At 41.6% G+C, this 15036-nt stretch overlaps 1 protein-coding gene across 9 annotated transcripts in view; it reads left to right on the forward strand.

The window, feature by feature from the left end:
* Window positions 1–15036, forward strand: part of SYNJ1 (synaptojanin 1) — a 79616-nt gene that overhangs the window by 19502 nt on the left and 45078 nt on the right. For all 9 annotated transcript variants that reach the window (XM_075593872.1, XM_075593873.1, XM_075593876.1 and 6 more), the window contains exons 3-10: window positions 395–481; window positions 2552–2819; window positions 5327–5552; window positions 6436–6519; window positions 7046–7107; window positions 7222–7318; window positions 9780–9952; window positions 14821–14902. In XM_075593872.1, the coding sequence (XP_075449987.1) occupies window positions 395–481; window positions 2552–2819; window positions 5327–5552; window positions 6436–6519; window positions 7046–7107; window positions 7222–7318; window positions 9780–9952; window positions 14821–14902 (1079 nt within the window). The remainder of the gene's footprint in view (window positions 1–394; window positions 482–2551; window positions 2820–5326; window positions 5553–6435; window positions 6520–7045; window positions 7108–7221; window positions 7319–9779; window positions 9953–14820; window positions 14903–15036) is intronic.

Genomic DNA, 15036 nt, shown 5'->3' on the forward strand with positions numbered 1-15036 from the left:
CTAGACTAATATCCAAGTGACAGGACTTGAAGTGCTTGGCAGGCATGCTTAACCCTTTCAATAAAGCCAGTTTGTTGAAAAAAATAGGAAACAGTCAGAAAGCACAATTGCAGATTTCATTTGGTATTGGGTGACTAGAAATATGGCTTTCAGGCTCGAATGGGTAGAGAAGAGTTGTTGTATTTATATTTGTCCTGGAGAAAAAAAGTTTTTATTTTTTTTTGCGAAGTGAAGCCTCCTATCAATGACCAATAGGCATTTTTATAACACACACAGACTTTTTCACGTAGACATTTTCTTAAAACACTTTTATTGTAATCCAATATTTCCACAATACCACATCACAACCGTCCTGTGGATCTGTGCTGCAATAATTGTTTGCTATTTCTTCCAGCATCAGCAGAAAAAGAAGCGATCAAGAACATGTATTCTAAAGTCATGGATGCATACGGTCTGTTGGGGGTTTTACGGCTAAATCTTGGTAAGTGAATACATTTGGCACATCTGTTGTGCAAGATGAGCATTGTGTAACTTGGAACAGTATCAATTATGTACTTTTATTCATGCTTTTATATTTATGTTAAACATTTGCTTTTAATGTATACAGCACTATGTATAATTGCTTCTGATATAGAATTACATATTTTATAAATCGAGTATATAATTAGAGAGATGTAATACATTTTTCCTCTTGCTTCATGTGTAGGAGGCTTTGCAGAACTGAACATATGTATGATATCACCCAGTTTCTTGGCTCCATTTCCTCTCTGAATGAAAAGAGTGAGCTGCTAGTTCTTGGGGATTTTAACTTCAATTGGCTTGACCCTAAAAACCACAAAATCCAGAATCAAATCGCTTAACCTATCGCAACTCATTTCCCAACCCACATGGACAAACCTGAAATCGCACAACCATTCCTTGCTTAACTGGATTCTCTCCTCAAATCCCAGCAGAATCCAATCCTCTGGCATCCTTCCTGACATTTTCAGTGACCATACAATAGTGTACTGTGTAAGGAAAACTAAACCGCCCCAATCAAGCCCTAAAGTTCTCCTCACTAGAACATTTAGAAACTCAACTCTATCCTGTCTGCAGGCCATATCCCTAAGACCTGGAAAACTGCTAGAGTTGTCCCAATCTTCAAAAGTGGGGACAAAAACACTGTCTAAAACTACAGGCCAATCTCCCTTCTCCCAATGCTATCCAAAGTCATGGAAAAATGTGTCCACTCCCAACTAAGCGATTACTATACCAAGACAAATTTCCCTAGCCAATTCCAATCTGGCTTTCGCCCCAAACACTCTACCGTACCTACCCTGCTAAAAGTTTGCAATGAAATCCAGTGTGGAATGGAACGTGGTCAACTCACTGGTGCAATATTCCTAGATTTTGCAAATACTTTTGACACAGTTGATCATGCTATCCTGCTTAACAAACTCCAGAGCTCTGGAATAGGGAAGCATGCTTTAAACTGGTTTCAGTCCTACCTATCAGGTAGATCCCAACATGTGTCCATCTCAGGCTCTAACTCCAACCCCCTGGATATCACCTGTGGCGTCCCGCAAGGCTCTGTTCTGGGGCCCCTACCCTTCTCAGTGTTCATCAATGATCTTCCCACAGCTTGTAAGGAAGCTTCAATACACATGTATGCAGATGACAATCTTATATGCACACAGCCATAGCCTCTCCGACCTTGAACACGTACTTCAGTCTGACTTTTTGAGACTCGAAAACTGGATTTCCCAAAACAAACTGTTTTTAAACACTGACAAGACTGTAACAATGGTATTTGGGACCAAGACTAAATTTTTAAAGCTTCCAGTGACTGAGCTCCAGATCAGAACCAACGCTAACACCACCCTAACTCATGTTACTAGTTTTTTAAAAACCTGGTCATATGGTTTGACTCCCACTTAACATTCGGAATGCACATTGATGCCCTGGCATCCAAAACCTATGCCAAACTAGGTGTACTTTACAGGAACAAATCCTCCCTGACTCCAAAAGACTGTTCATGGTCCAAAGGCTCAACAAAGTATCTGGCCGCTCCTCCTCTTACCGTGCACCCCAAAACTGGAACAACCTACCGGAGACTCTCACATCCACCACCAGTTTAAGTTCTTTCAAAACTAAGGCTGTCTCACATTTTAATCTGGTCTGTAACTGTTACATACGCCTATAATATACATCTTCTCTAACTGTGCATGCAATGTATTGTATATAATGTATACCCTGTTCATTTATGTAACTGTATTTGTAACCATGTATTATTTGTCATATTAACTATGCCCAGGACATACTTGAAAACGAGAGGTAACTCTCAATGTACTTCCTGGTAAAACATTTTATAAATAAATAAATGTAGAAAGATTACTGCTAAATCTCTAGCTCTAAATGCCTATGTAGAGATTATTGGACCCATCATGTTATCCTTGTTACATAATTATTTGATATAAAAGTGTCATGTACAGTACTTTTGCTTTTCAGGTTTTTATGATGTGGTAACAATGTATACGTCAGATAACCATACTCCCTTTTTTTCCCCTTACAGGGGACACAATGTCACATTATCTAGTGCTAGTAACTGGATGCATGTCTGTGGGGAAGATTCAGGACTCCGAAGTATTTCGTGTGACTTGCACTGAGTTTATTTCCCTGCGAATGGATCCTATGGATGAAGATCGCATTGCAGAAGTGCGCAAAGTGTTAAACTCTGGCAGTTTTTATTTTGCATGGTCTTCTACCGGAGTCAGTTTAGATCTCAGTCTCAATGCACACCGTAGCACACAAGAGCAAAGAACGGACAATAGATTTTTCTGGTGAGTTGATCAGTTTTTGTCAACCCTGAAAGGTGCAAGCACCCACAAAATTAATTTGAGAACTACATTGCAGATTTCAAGTGTTTGCATTGGTCCTGAATTGGTTTGGGCTTGTTACATGGTGACACCTTTTTAACAGGCCAACATTAAAGTTAAGATGCGTTTATCTACAAAAACGTCCAGTACGAGACAAGGAAAGCGATGTAGCTACCACAAACTCTAATTTCTAACATTAAAATATTCAATTACATTTTTATTTTTTTTGACTGAAAACGAGAGGTCTCCTGGAGCTGAGCTAGGCTACTCCTATAGTCTCTCCAGGGGCCACCCTGTCCCTAAAATAAAAGTGATATAACAAAGTGTAAATGCTGCACACCACAATATGATAAAGAGTGATGCAGTTACCGGTGCTCCCATCAATGTACGATCGGCTGCATCCAATCCACGGCATACAAAAAGGAATGAAGATGGGGCGCAAGGATTTCCAAAATACAGGCATTCCCCGGTTTAAGGACACTCAATTTAAGTACACCCGCGAGTAAGTACATTTCGCTCAATAGGCAAACGGCAGCTCACGCATGCACCTGTCAGCACGTCCTGAACAGCAATACCGGCTCCCTACCTGTACCGAAGCAGTGCGCAAGCGGGGAGACTATAGAGCCTGTTACACATCTGTTATTTACATCAGTTATGCACGTATATGATGATTACAGTACTGTACATGCATCGATAAGTGGGGGAAAGGTAGTGCTTCACTTTAAGTACATTTTCACTTTACATACATGCTCCGGTCCCATTGTGTACGTTAATGCGGGGTATGCCTGTAAAGAGATTTATTAAAGCATACACAACGTTTTGACCCTAAGGTGTTTGTCAAGTGCAAAAGCCGCTTTTTGCACTTGACAAAGACCTTGGGGTCGAAACGTTGTGTATGCTTTAATAAATCTCTTTATTTTGGAAATCCGTGTGCCCCATCTTCATTCCTTTTTCCTAAAATAAAAGTAACAGCAATGATGGCATCCAGGGTCATCCAATAGTAAGCAGGAATGTTCTACTCCCAGGGGTGCAGTTCCAAAGTGCGGGGAAACCGTTTCAGGCGAGGAGAATCCTGCAGCCAGCGCAACATAGACAAACAAATTCTTCAAAGTGCAGGTCTCCTCTAAGACAGAGATACAAAGGAGCGCTCTACTCACAAGTTCATAATGAAGTTCTCCATTTAATGTGACAGCCAAGAACAGTGGGAAGACAACTTTCCAGGTCCCATATGGGCCTTTTATCACCTGTTGAAAGATCCATACAGGACCTGGAACGTGGTCTTCCCACGGTTCTTGGCTGTCACATTAAATGGAGAATTGCATTATGAACTTGTGAGTAGAGCTCTACTTTGTATCTCTGTCTTAGAGGAGACCTGCACTTTGAAGAAATTGATACTCCAGGGGTGGCCAAACTCAGTCCTCAAAAGCCACCAACAGGCCCAGTATTAAGGATTTCCCTGCTTCCGCAAGGTGACGCGATCAGTGGCACCATCATGTATGTATGTATGTATGTATATCTTTATTTATATAGCGCCATTAATGTACATAGCGGTTCACACCAATAATACACGCGACGCATGATCATTTTGATAGAGCCACCTGTGCCACCGCCGGGATATCCTTAAAACTTGGACTGTTGGTGGTTTTTGAGCACTGTTTGGCCACCCCTGTTATACTCTGATGACATTGCGACTTTCTATAGGCCCATGGAAGTGAGGCTTAGTTTGCTGCCATATTGATTTTCCAAAAGTAAACCATTAAAAGGTAAATATCTTGGAACGGGGCTGATGGTACCTAGAGATTAAAAATAGATCATCCATGGGGAACCCCGCAGTTATAAAATGGTGTAAAAAATAATCATTGAAAAAATAAATCAAGTTGGGATTTCTGCTTTAATTGACACCTAGGGGCTGATTCTAGATGTGGCGAAGCAGGTGATTGAACCGTTTTGGGCCGAAATTCCCTATAGACTTTAATGGGGAATTTTGTCCGTGAACGGGCCACTTGATCGGATATAGAATCCGCCCCTTAGTGAGAAGAAGGCAAAGGCAGATATTTATGTCCAGGAATAATGACTCGCTTTACATTCATGTTTTAATATAATAAGTCACTGTAGAATAGCACAAATAAGTATGTTATCAAGATAAAGTTACAGTGATTTGTGATGTATATTCAGTATCAAAAGTTAAAAAAAAAGGGTGAACAATTGTGCCAAAAATGTACAATGCAGAATTGTGGATCTATGGCATAATAGTCTGTCAAGTAATGACTACCGCAGTCCAGTATCCTCAACCAAGATAGGGCCTGCACCACTGTCAAAAAATAATAGTGCAAAGCGGGATTAAGTTCCGGGTAAGTTCCTTGGATCTTTTTGGGCAGAATTGTTTAATACTTCACAAAACTTACCACTCTGATTTACTATCACATGCTATGTGACGTGGGCTATTTTATTTATTTTTAAAAAAAAAATAGGAATCAGTCTCTGCATTTACATCTAAAGCACTATGGCGTAAACTGTGATGACTGGCTTCTGCGCCTAATGTGCGGCGGAGTGGAGGTTAGAACGATTTATGCAGCTCACAAACAAGCCAAAGCATGCATTATTTCCCGTCTGAGCTGCGAGAGAGCGGGGACCAGGTTCAATGTACGAGGAACAAATGATGCTGGTCAAGTTGCCAACTTTGTGGAAACTGAGCAGGTAAGCCAAGAGAAGTGAATAAAGTGATTTATCAAAAAATGGAGCTCAAACCAAACCCCGTGCAGGTTTAAATAATTTTATCTAGGAAAGGTAAAATATTGCACTCGCATGATGCTAGTTTTAAACAGGCATTTGGTAAATGAGACAGTCACTCAACGCGTTTCTCCGGAACCCGGTTTCGTCAGGAGACTCGGGTGAAATGCATTGAGTGACTACTATCACCGCTGTGCAGGACGCTGACGGAGGTTTTTGCTGAGCTGCTACTAGTCCGGTGATCATCCGTGTACTCCAATCAGGAAGTGCAGGAGCCAGCCCCAGACGAGAGGCAGGAGACGCGGGTGAGCTGTGGAAAGGAGCGGTGTGCACACCATACACCCCAGCTGATGCTAACCTGTCTCATTTACCAAATGCCTGTTTAAAACTAGCATCACACGAGTGCAATATTTTACCTTTCCTAGATAAATAATTTTATCAGTCTTCGCTATGTGGTTTCAATTTCTATACTAAGGGTACCACACATCAGACATCAGAAGTCTAAAGATACAACATTACCACAGTTTATGGTTATGCCTAAAAGTATTTGGAGTATGTGAGTACACACACTATAGAACTGCCAAAACGTGAACTTTCCATTTTTAGACATATTACACTATTTCTGTGTTTTTTCTATATATATTTTTTCACATATCTGCGCTCCCCATGACATGAATCAAAGTCAAGAGGAGAGTTTAGTCTTTTGTGTTTTGTATTTGAATGCCTTCCAGGCAAATAGGGTAAAAGAGCCAGTGACTGAAAATATGATGTAAACGCACGATTTGTTGAAATATGATAAACGTAACATATTTCCTTCCTAATAGTGTAGTGACGTATTTTTTCCCCCTAGGTGGTCTACCTGGATGATTGTGTCTCTTCATTTATACAAGTTCGAGGATCGGTTCCTCTGTTTTGGGAACAACCTGGTTTGCAAGTAAGCAGTAGATAAGAAATATTTTTTTGGCGGTAATTAGTGGCAGAATTCTGTTTTTTTTTTTTGTGGATTATCAGATTTAATTGATTTTATTATGCTTGGTACAGCTGTGCTATATATATTGCCTGACAAGTCTTAGTCACTCTCTAAAAGGATGTAAAATATGTTAGCAGTATGTTTTAGAGAATTGGGGGAGCATTTAATGAGTTTCCCTGTAAAACATTATTTCACATTTTTTTTTTTATTATTGACATTTTCAAAAGTATGTGGGTACAGATGGTAAAAAGAGGAGGGGAAGGGTACATTCTACAATGACATTAAAGACATAAAAGCAGAGCAAATTGTGAGGTTGAGGGGGGAATTAAATAAGAAATAAGGGGGGTTTTGTCTAGCATTTCTAATGGATCAGGCTGTTTATACTTGGCAACTTTAAAACGGATTGTATGAAATGCTTGCATTGTAACATATCTCTTGTACCTGGTGCTTTTCATTTCCTTTAATGTAATTCCACATCTCCATGTGATAGGTTGGATCGCATCGTGTAAGGATGTCCAGGGGATTTGAAGCCAATGCACCAGCTTTTGATAGGTACAATAAAATACTTTAATTTGTATTCACTTTCATATCCGTTCTTTTGCAGTCTATTTTTAAAGATTCTTCTTTCCAGTTCTGCAATGCTCACTTCTGTATTTTATCAAACAGGCATTTCCAGACTCTGAAAAGGTTATATGGTAATCAAGTCATAGTAAACCTACTTGGGTCCAAAGAAGGAGAGACCATGCTCAGTAGAGCCTTTCAGGTAAATAGGAAGGTTTCTGATTTTAACTACTGCTGCAATGAGTTTTTAGACCCTTCACCAATGAAAGGGTTACATCTTCAGTTCTAGTTAATTCTTGAAAGAGAGAATATCTATATAGTTATAGCTATATCAATCAGCACTTGTCGATCCAATGCTAGATGAAGGCACCCCCAATGGTTTTCCAAGTACTGTGCTTGCGAGCCTCTCCATGTTGCGCCAACAATTTTTCTGATTTCATCCTCCCATCTTCCTTTTGGTTATCATCTTGGTCTTCTGATATTGGAATCTTGTTGAGTTCTATATTTGCCCAACAATGGTTATTTCTCTATGCCAGTGTTTTTCAGCCATGGTTCCTAGGAACTCTTTGGGTTCCCTGGGCATCCCTAAAGGGTGCTCTGAAATTTTCTGGTCATTTGAAAATTGTATCAAATACAGATGAATTTACAATGCATCTGATCAGAGTTGCTACTAGAGATGGTTGGGGTTTCCTCAGAATTTCACTTGGGGTTCCTTAACCAAAAAAAGGTTTGAAACCACTGTTCTATGCAATACTTCCGGACCACTGACGATTTTAAATTCTTCACCCTTTTGATGATGTCCCTGACTTCTTTGATTTCTATCCCATTCGTTCTTTTTCCTGTCTCTTCAGGTAATAACCCAGCATACATCTCCCTATACTTCTTTGAGTTGTCTGAAGCTTCTGAGTTATCTTCGTATTTAGGGTCTAAGTTGCTCATTCTTTCATGAGCATGGGCAGAATACACTGGTGGAACGCTTTCCTCTTGAGGCACTGTGAAATGTTCCCTTGAAAGATTGTTCTGTTTCTTCCAAATACGCTCCATCCCATCTTCATTCCTCCATCCCTTATAATTTAATTGGAAAGGTTCCCATCCATTGATGATGAAAAAAATCAGCACTAAACTAGAGTTAACATCACTATAAATACAGATATATAATAATCTTACTAATATATAAATATTGTATTTTTATTTATTTGTGTGTGTATATATGTGCATCATACAAAAATTATATTTTAAATAAAATCTCTATAGATCTGTGTGTAAATACAAAATGTGGGACTTCCACTCTAAGCTTTTTCCATTATGTGATGATAAAAGATTAATCTCACAATGCTCATGAACACAGGTGCTGAGTTTTAAAAGGAAATCTCTAATAGGACCAATATAGCCACTCTCCTCAACCACATCAAGAACAACAGATGGTATTGTTGATGCTGGTATTCCGATCAATCCGACTTTGGAGATGGAATCGCTAGCGGGTCCACTGCAGCCGCTCTGACCTACCACGTCAAGATGAACACATCTAAAAAGAAATAGAGAAGCGCACATGGCTCCATAGTATAAAATATCTTATGTCTCCGATTATATAAGATCATTTGTACTCACAAACAAATTAAAGGAGAGAGTTTGTTACAAGCAATAGAAAGGGAAGAATTAACGCGTTTTGTCGTATACACAACTTCAGGGGTTGTCTACTATTGTAAAAAAAAAAAAAAAAAATGACAAGGAGCTGTCTCGAAAGAACGATTGACATCAGAACACCAGAACAGAGGAACCATGAGTGTGTATGAGAACGAGCAGGGGCAGCTTAATGGCGGTGCCACTGCACCCAGCCCCGCGGTAAGAGGCCCCACGCTCTCCCCCTCGTCAATTAAACTGATTGCCGGAGGAGAGCGCGGGACCTCTGTAACTCTTACCATCTCCCAGCATCACCTGCATGGTTCCGTCATGATGGCCCTGCAATGTCCAATGGCGTCACGACACCATGTGACGTCTTGTTACCTTGAGAAGCCGCCCTGTGACTCCACGTTGCCATAACGTGACACCTCATGGCAACGCAACACCATTCGACGTTGCGGCACCATGATGACTGAAAGATGCCGGGAGTAGATGCTGCCGGAGAAGGTAAGAGCCGAGGCCCCGCACATGTCCCTGCACCGAGCCCTGCAAACATCCCAGCCGACGCTGAGGACGGGGTTATAGAAACTCACACCTGATAATTCTCCCCCCTTCTATTGTGACGAGCTCTTTCCTTTCATTTGTTTGGAACTGAAACTGATCTTTATCTGAGAAATAAGATTTTACACTATGGAGCCACGTGCGACGTGCACTGCTTTATTTATTTTTTTATAGATTCCATCCATTAATACCTACTGGTTGTTTTTGACTTCTAGTTCTTTTCCATGTGTTTCGATCTTTGTAGAGTTGACAAGTTTGTTAAACATAACATTGCTCTGGCTGAGATTCAAATGGAGGCCCACCTTCTTAGTTGCTTTTGGGAGCTCAATGATTTTTTTTCCCGGAATTTCTTGTGGCAAAAAAAGGAAATTCTCTGTGTTAATCAGATGACTGAGCCAACTATACTGCTACCAAAATATACGTTGCCAAGGGTATGCCATCTGTATCCAGTGTTATTTGTTTTTATGCCTTGTCCTTTCCAGAATCACTTAAAAGCATCGGAACATGTTGCAGATATTCAGATGGTGAACTTCGACTATCATCAGATGGTTAGAGGTGGGAAAGCTGAAAAACTCCATAGCGTCCTTAAACCGAAGGTCCAGATGTTCTTGGGAGAGTGTGGCTTTTTTTATCTTGACAAGAACGGAGTTCACAGGTTTGAACCATTTTAGATCTTATTTCATTTTGGTTGTTTTTTTTTAAAGCCCAAATAAGTATTTTTATTCTTATGTAAATGTTGATCTGCAGAATGTTAGCATGGTCACCCATCACATTTTCATGTATTTTTTTTTTTTTCATTTCTCATGTGTTTTACGGCGGTGATTGTATGTCCAAAAACAAATGGTACCGTATGAATTGTATCATGAATGGCAATTTATTAATTGTAATTAAATATTTGTGTATGAATTTATTGCACCAATAAGCAAAGGGTGGGTTGGTCCTTCCACGTAGTAACAAAGAAGGAGTAGGTGGCATGATACATTTTATTGAAACAAGTGGTTGATATGTTACAAGCTTTCAAACCTCCCAGAGTAGAACCCGATGAAGAACCCTGAGAGGTTGGAAAGCTTGTAACATATCAACCACTTGTTCCAATAAAATGTATCATGCCACATACTCCCTCTCCCTCCTTTGTTACTACATTGCACAAAAAAGGGATTTCTACTCTTTTACATGCTTGGTCAAGCTACAGTGTAAGTTATTCCCCATGTTTTGTAGCCCACTTGTAATCTATGTCCTGACTTGCTTTAAATACAGTATTCAATTTGTGTGTAAATCTTAATCCTCTGTGATTTTTTTATGGATTGTTTTGATATTCTTTTTGTATTATGGAAGAAGAAAAGAAACCTTCTTGTATTCCCGATGGCAGTGGTCAAAAATTGGCTATGTTCCACCCTACTGCTGAGATAGGACTGAAAGATTTACTCCTGTGGAAGGCCCTATAAATAGCCACACCTTTCCTCCCCAGGTAGTCTTTTTCTGTCCTGTGTTAGCTGAGGTAGTGTTTGTTGTGTTTTGGAAGATTACATTTTAGGGCTTACCTGACTGCCTTAGGTAGTTGATCCAGGGGAGTTCTGGCCTCTCTCCCACTGAAGCCCGGACGTCCCACACTCCAAGGAGTTTCCAGTCCGTGGAGCCGACCAGCCGGCTATGCTGCAAAGTATTGCGAGGGTAAACCGCTGCAGTCAGTCTGCAGACACCCGCTGAAGCGCCTGCACACACAGCCCTCCCGTCAGCTTGGGTGGACGCTACCACGTGGCGGGGGGAGGGGCGGATGTGACGCGTCAGGCGAAAGACACGCGGCCCTTTAGGAAAATACATGTTTGACCAGTGAACACCGCTGGCATACACTCAAAGGAGCCTGCACAAGCAGGAGAAAATTGTCCAGACATTAGAAGGACTGCTCAGAAGCTGGAAAGCTTGCAGAGGTTGGAAATTGTGCCAAAATAACCTGGTAGTCTAATTAACGTGCTTGCCCTAAAAGTACAAGGTAAGCCTAGTTAGTGTGTTCTGTTTTTGCTCCATTTTTGTTTTTCAAAAAAGAGATGGCTACAATTCACCTGCACGTCTATCAGTGCTGCAGGTATAGAGCCAGAGGAAGGTGGAGTTAAATTGGCTTCTGAGTCTACCATTAAGAAGAATGCTGCAAGGAAAACTAAATATTGCTCTGCCTGTAAAAATAACAAACAGTTTGTACAATAGAAACTTGTGAGGACTGCCTCAAGGAAGCAGCAAAGTAACATGTGGAGCCATGTTTCATGTTGTGGATAAAGGACGCCGTAACACTGGGAATTGAGGTGGTATCCTCCACGTCTGCAAACAAAGGTAAAAAATGCACAAGGTCACATACCAGTCTGGAGAGACTACAGAACTCCTCCTCTGATTAGTTGGAAGAAGAACAATTCTGCAGCATGGAGACAGATCCTGAATCATCAGATGACTATTCCATAGAGGAATTGTCAGTGTTTGATTTGGGGCTCATTGAACCTCTCGTTAAAGCGGTGAGTGAAGTTCTGCACTTGGAGAATGGGCCCTATGGAATCTCTCTTCTCCTCTCCTCTCTCTTTCTCCTCTCTCTTTCTCCTCTCTCTCCGCCAGCTGCTCTTCTGATCAACGCTGGTGGCCTGCCACTGCGTACCATCTCCTGCCTGCCTCTTCCGGCAGGGAGAGCATTTCATACAGAATATGGTGTATTACAGAATTTGGTAACTCTTCTTTCACTGCTGTGAACGTCAGAATATAACATTTTTGGATCCACCTCTTTCAGCAACCCTAGAATTTCACGGGAGGGCTTGGAGGCAGGGCTCAGTGTTGGTTCCCTGAAGGAACAAATTTCGGCATTGTCTGCATTATAGGTAAGACAATTGGCTGCGGTGGATCTCATAATGAGGTTTTTTTTCAAGCCTTCAAGAAAATTAGACCACAATTTAAGGATCCAATTCCCGCCTGGGATTTACACTTTGTCCTACATACTTTGACAAGCGCTCCCTTTGAACCGCTTCAACAGAATTCAGACATAGATTTAACACTTAAGGCGGTACTATTAATAGTAGTAACATCGGCATGCAAAATTATCAAGATGCAAGGAGCCATTCCTGATATTTCACCAGGACATGTTTAACCAAGACCAGTCCAGCAATTCTTACCATAGGTGGTTTTATGGAAACAGAAAAAAGACAGCGCAAAAAAACCATAGTGTAGTATATTAAAAAGTTCAATTTATAAGGTGGGGGTGAGTGTTGCACGTACATCAATAAACAAAGTTAACAGCATGACATGTTAGGGACATGTTACCACTCGACGGGGACAGCAGGACACGAACAGGTGTAGCTTGGACGTCCTCCCTCTAGCTGCTGGTATCCAGGAACGGTGTGTGCAGCTCCACTTTGGGAAGCCTTCCCGTGTGCTGAAGGTACTTCGGGCGGCGGCTCAGAAGGGGTGATCTCCTGGTCGCTTCCGGTTTAGTCCACGCTTACGTCTGACGTCATCTGGCGGCGTCTCTCAGCCGGTCGCGTCTTACTGCGTCTTTCCTCACTGATAGCTTATCGAGTGGTTAGGAAAGTCCCGAACAAGTCCCAAACAAAACAAGTGCAATATAATAAAACCGCAGTGGGAGTAGAAATAGAAAATGAAGGGCGCGTTCCATGAGATCACCCCTTCTGAACCGCCGCCCGAAGTACCTTTAGCACACGGGAAGGCTTCCCAAAGTGGAGCTTCCCACACCGTTCCTGGATACCAGCAGCTAGAGGGAGGACGTCCAAGCTACACCTGTTCGTGTCCTGCTGTCCCCGTCGAGTGGTTACATGTCCCTAACATGTCATGATGTTAACTTTGTTTATTGATGTACGTGCAACACTCACCCCCACCTTATAAATGGAACTTTTTAATATACTACACTATGGTTTTTTTGCGCTGTCTTTTTTCTGTTTCCATGTAGCCTGGTGTGCTGAGCCATCCTAATTGAACAGCAGCATAAAACCTCACCCCAATCAGGTTGTAATTTATTATTTTTAAGTCACTATCACCTATCACTGATCACTAAGGAGCGCAGGTCATTTTTGTTTCACATAGGTGGTTTCACCCTTCCAACTTAATCAACAATTGATTTTACCGTTATTTTGTCAGAATCTTTAGAGCGATCAGAAATGGGAATTGCACACACTGGATGTAGTAAGGTATCTTCAACAGTATCTTGCCAGAACGACTAATTTCAGGAAATAAGATTTATTTGTGCTCCCAACGGGAGGAAGGAAAGGGCAAGCAGCCTCAAAGGTAACGGTAAACCATTGGATTGTAATGCTATCAATAAAGCATACAACATGCAGAAGAGAACAACTCCAGAGCTGGTCAAGGCACATTCTACAAGGGCGATGGCTGCATGTTGGGCAGCAAAGGCAGACAGTCTAGGGCATTTGGTCGAGGCCGTTTCGCAGCGTTCAAATGGCCGCCAGTGCTTCACCTCGACGTACTCCACTGCCGGAACCTGCCGCCACTGGCCAATTCGCCACTAAAATAAGTGCCTAAACCTCCTACCCTAAGACTTTACCCTAAAACACCCTACATTGAACCCTTACCCTATAACCCACTACCCCACGCCCTTACCCTACAACCCCCTACCCTAAGTACCAAAACCCTTAAATTAACCCCCTACCCTAAGCACTAAAATCCTTTAAATGAATCCTCAACCCTAAACCATAATAAAACTTGCCATAGAAGCATCCGGCTGCGGGGATTCCAGCAGCGTATCGGCTGCGGCGCAGAGTCAGTCTGCGGCCAAACCATGGTGGCCATTTACCCGTGACCAAATGTCCCATTCCGAAGGCAGAAGCTTCTCCTGTTATGCAAGGCAGCAGTTTGGACTTCTATGCACAGACTTATAAAGTACGATCATGTGGATGTACATGCCTCGTCAGACACCTGCTTTGGCAGGAAAGTCCTTCAGTCCATTGTTTCGTCTTAATAAAGAAACTTTGATTTACTGTTAAGTTTTGGGAGGTAATTATGTGGAGCTCCCCCTTTTTGTTTACGGGTACAGCTTTGGCAAGTCCCAATGGGTGACAACTGCTATGGGGACTAACCGGAAAGGAGAAAATTGGTTTAGATCTTGTCGTCATTTCCTTTTCCTGGAAGGTCCTTCCATGAAATTGCTCACCAAATTCCCACCCAATAACATTTGATGTACGATATTAACGTGTATATATTATGTTTCAGCTTGTGCATCATAAGACTACCTGGGGAGGAAAGGTGTGGCTATTTATAGGGCCTCCCGCAGGTGATACTATTTCTGTGTTATCTCAGCAGTAGGGTGGAACTTAACCCATTGGTGAGCACTGCCATGGAAAGACCTTCCAGGAAAAGAAAATTACGGTAAAACAATTCTCTCCTATCCTAAAGAAACGGCTTACATAATATACATGCTGTACACCTCTGCCTCGACATTGTCCACAGGGGGGATTGCAGATAAATAGTAATGTCCACAATGGAGTTTGTTCACAATGCTTTTCATTATTCCTCTAATTTTAGAACACAAAGTGGAAGCATCAGAGCGAACTGCTTGGATTGCCTGGACAGAACCAACAGCGTCCAGGCTTTCTTTGGGCTAGAGGTGAGAATAAAGTCATCACCGATATTCTTTCTCCTCTTTAAAAATAAATATGTTCACTGAAACCTGTATTAACTGTTTAAGAAGATCCATCTGATCGATGCAAGGGGTATATTGTTAATTGGCCTATCTTTACA

Source organism: Ascaphus truei, chromosome 3 (genome assembly GCF_040206685.1).
Source record: "Ascaphus truei isolate aAscTru1 chromosome 3, aAscTru1.hap1, whole genome shotgun sequence".
NCBI lineage: Eukaryota > Metazoa > Chordata > Amphibia > Anura > Ascaphidae > Ascaphus > Ascaphus truei.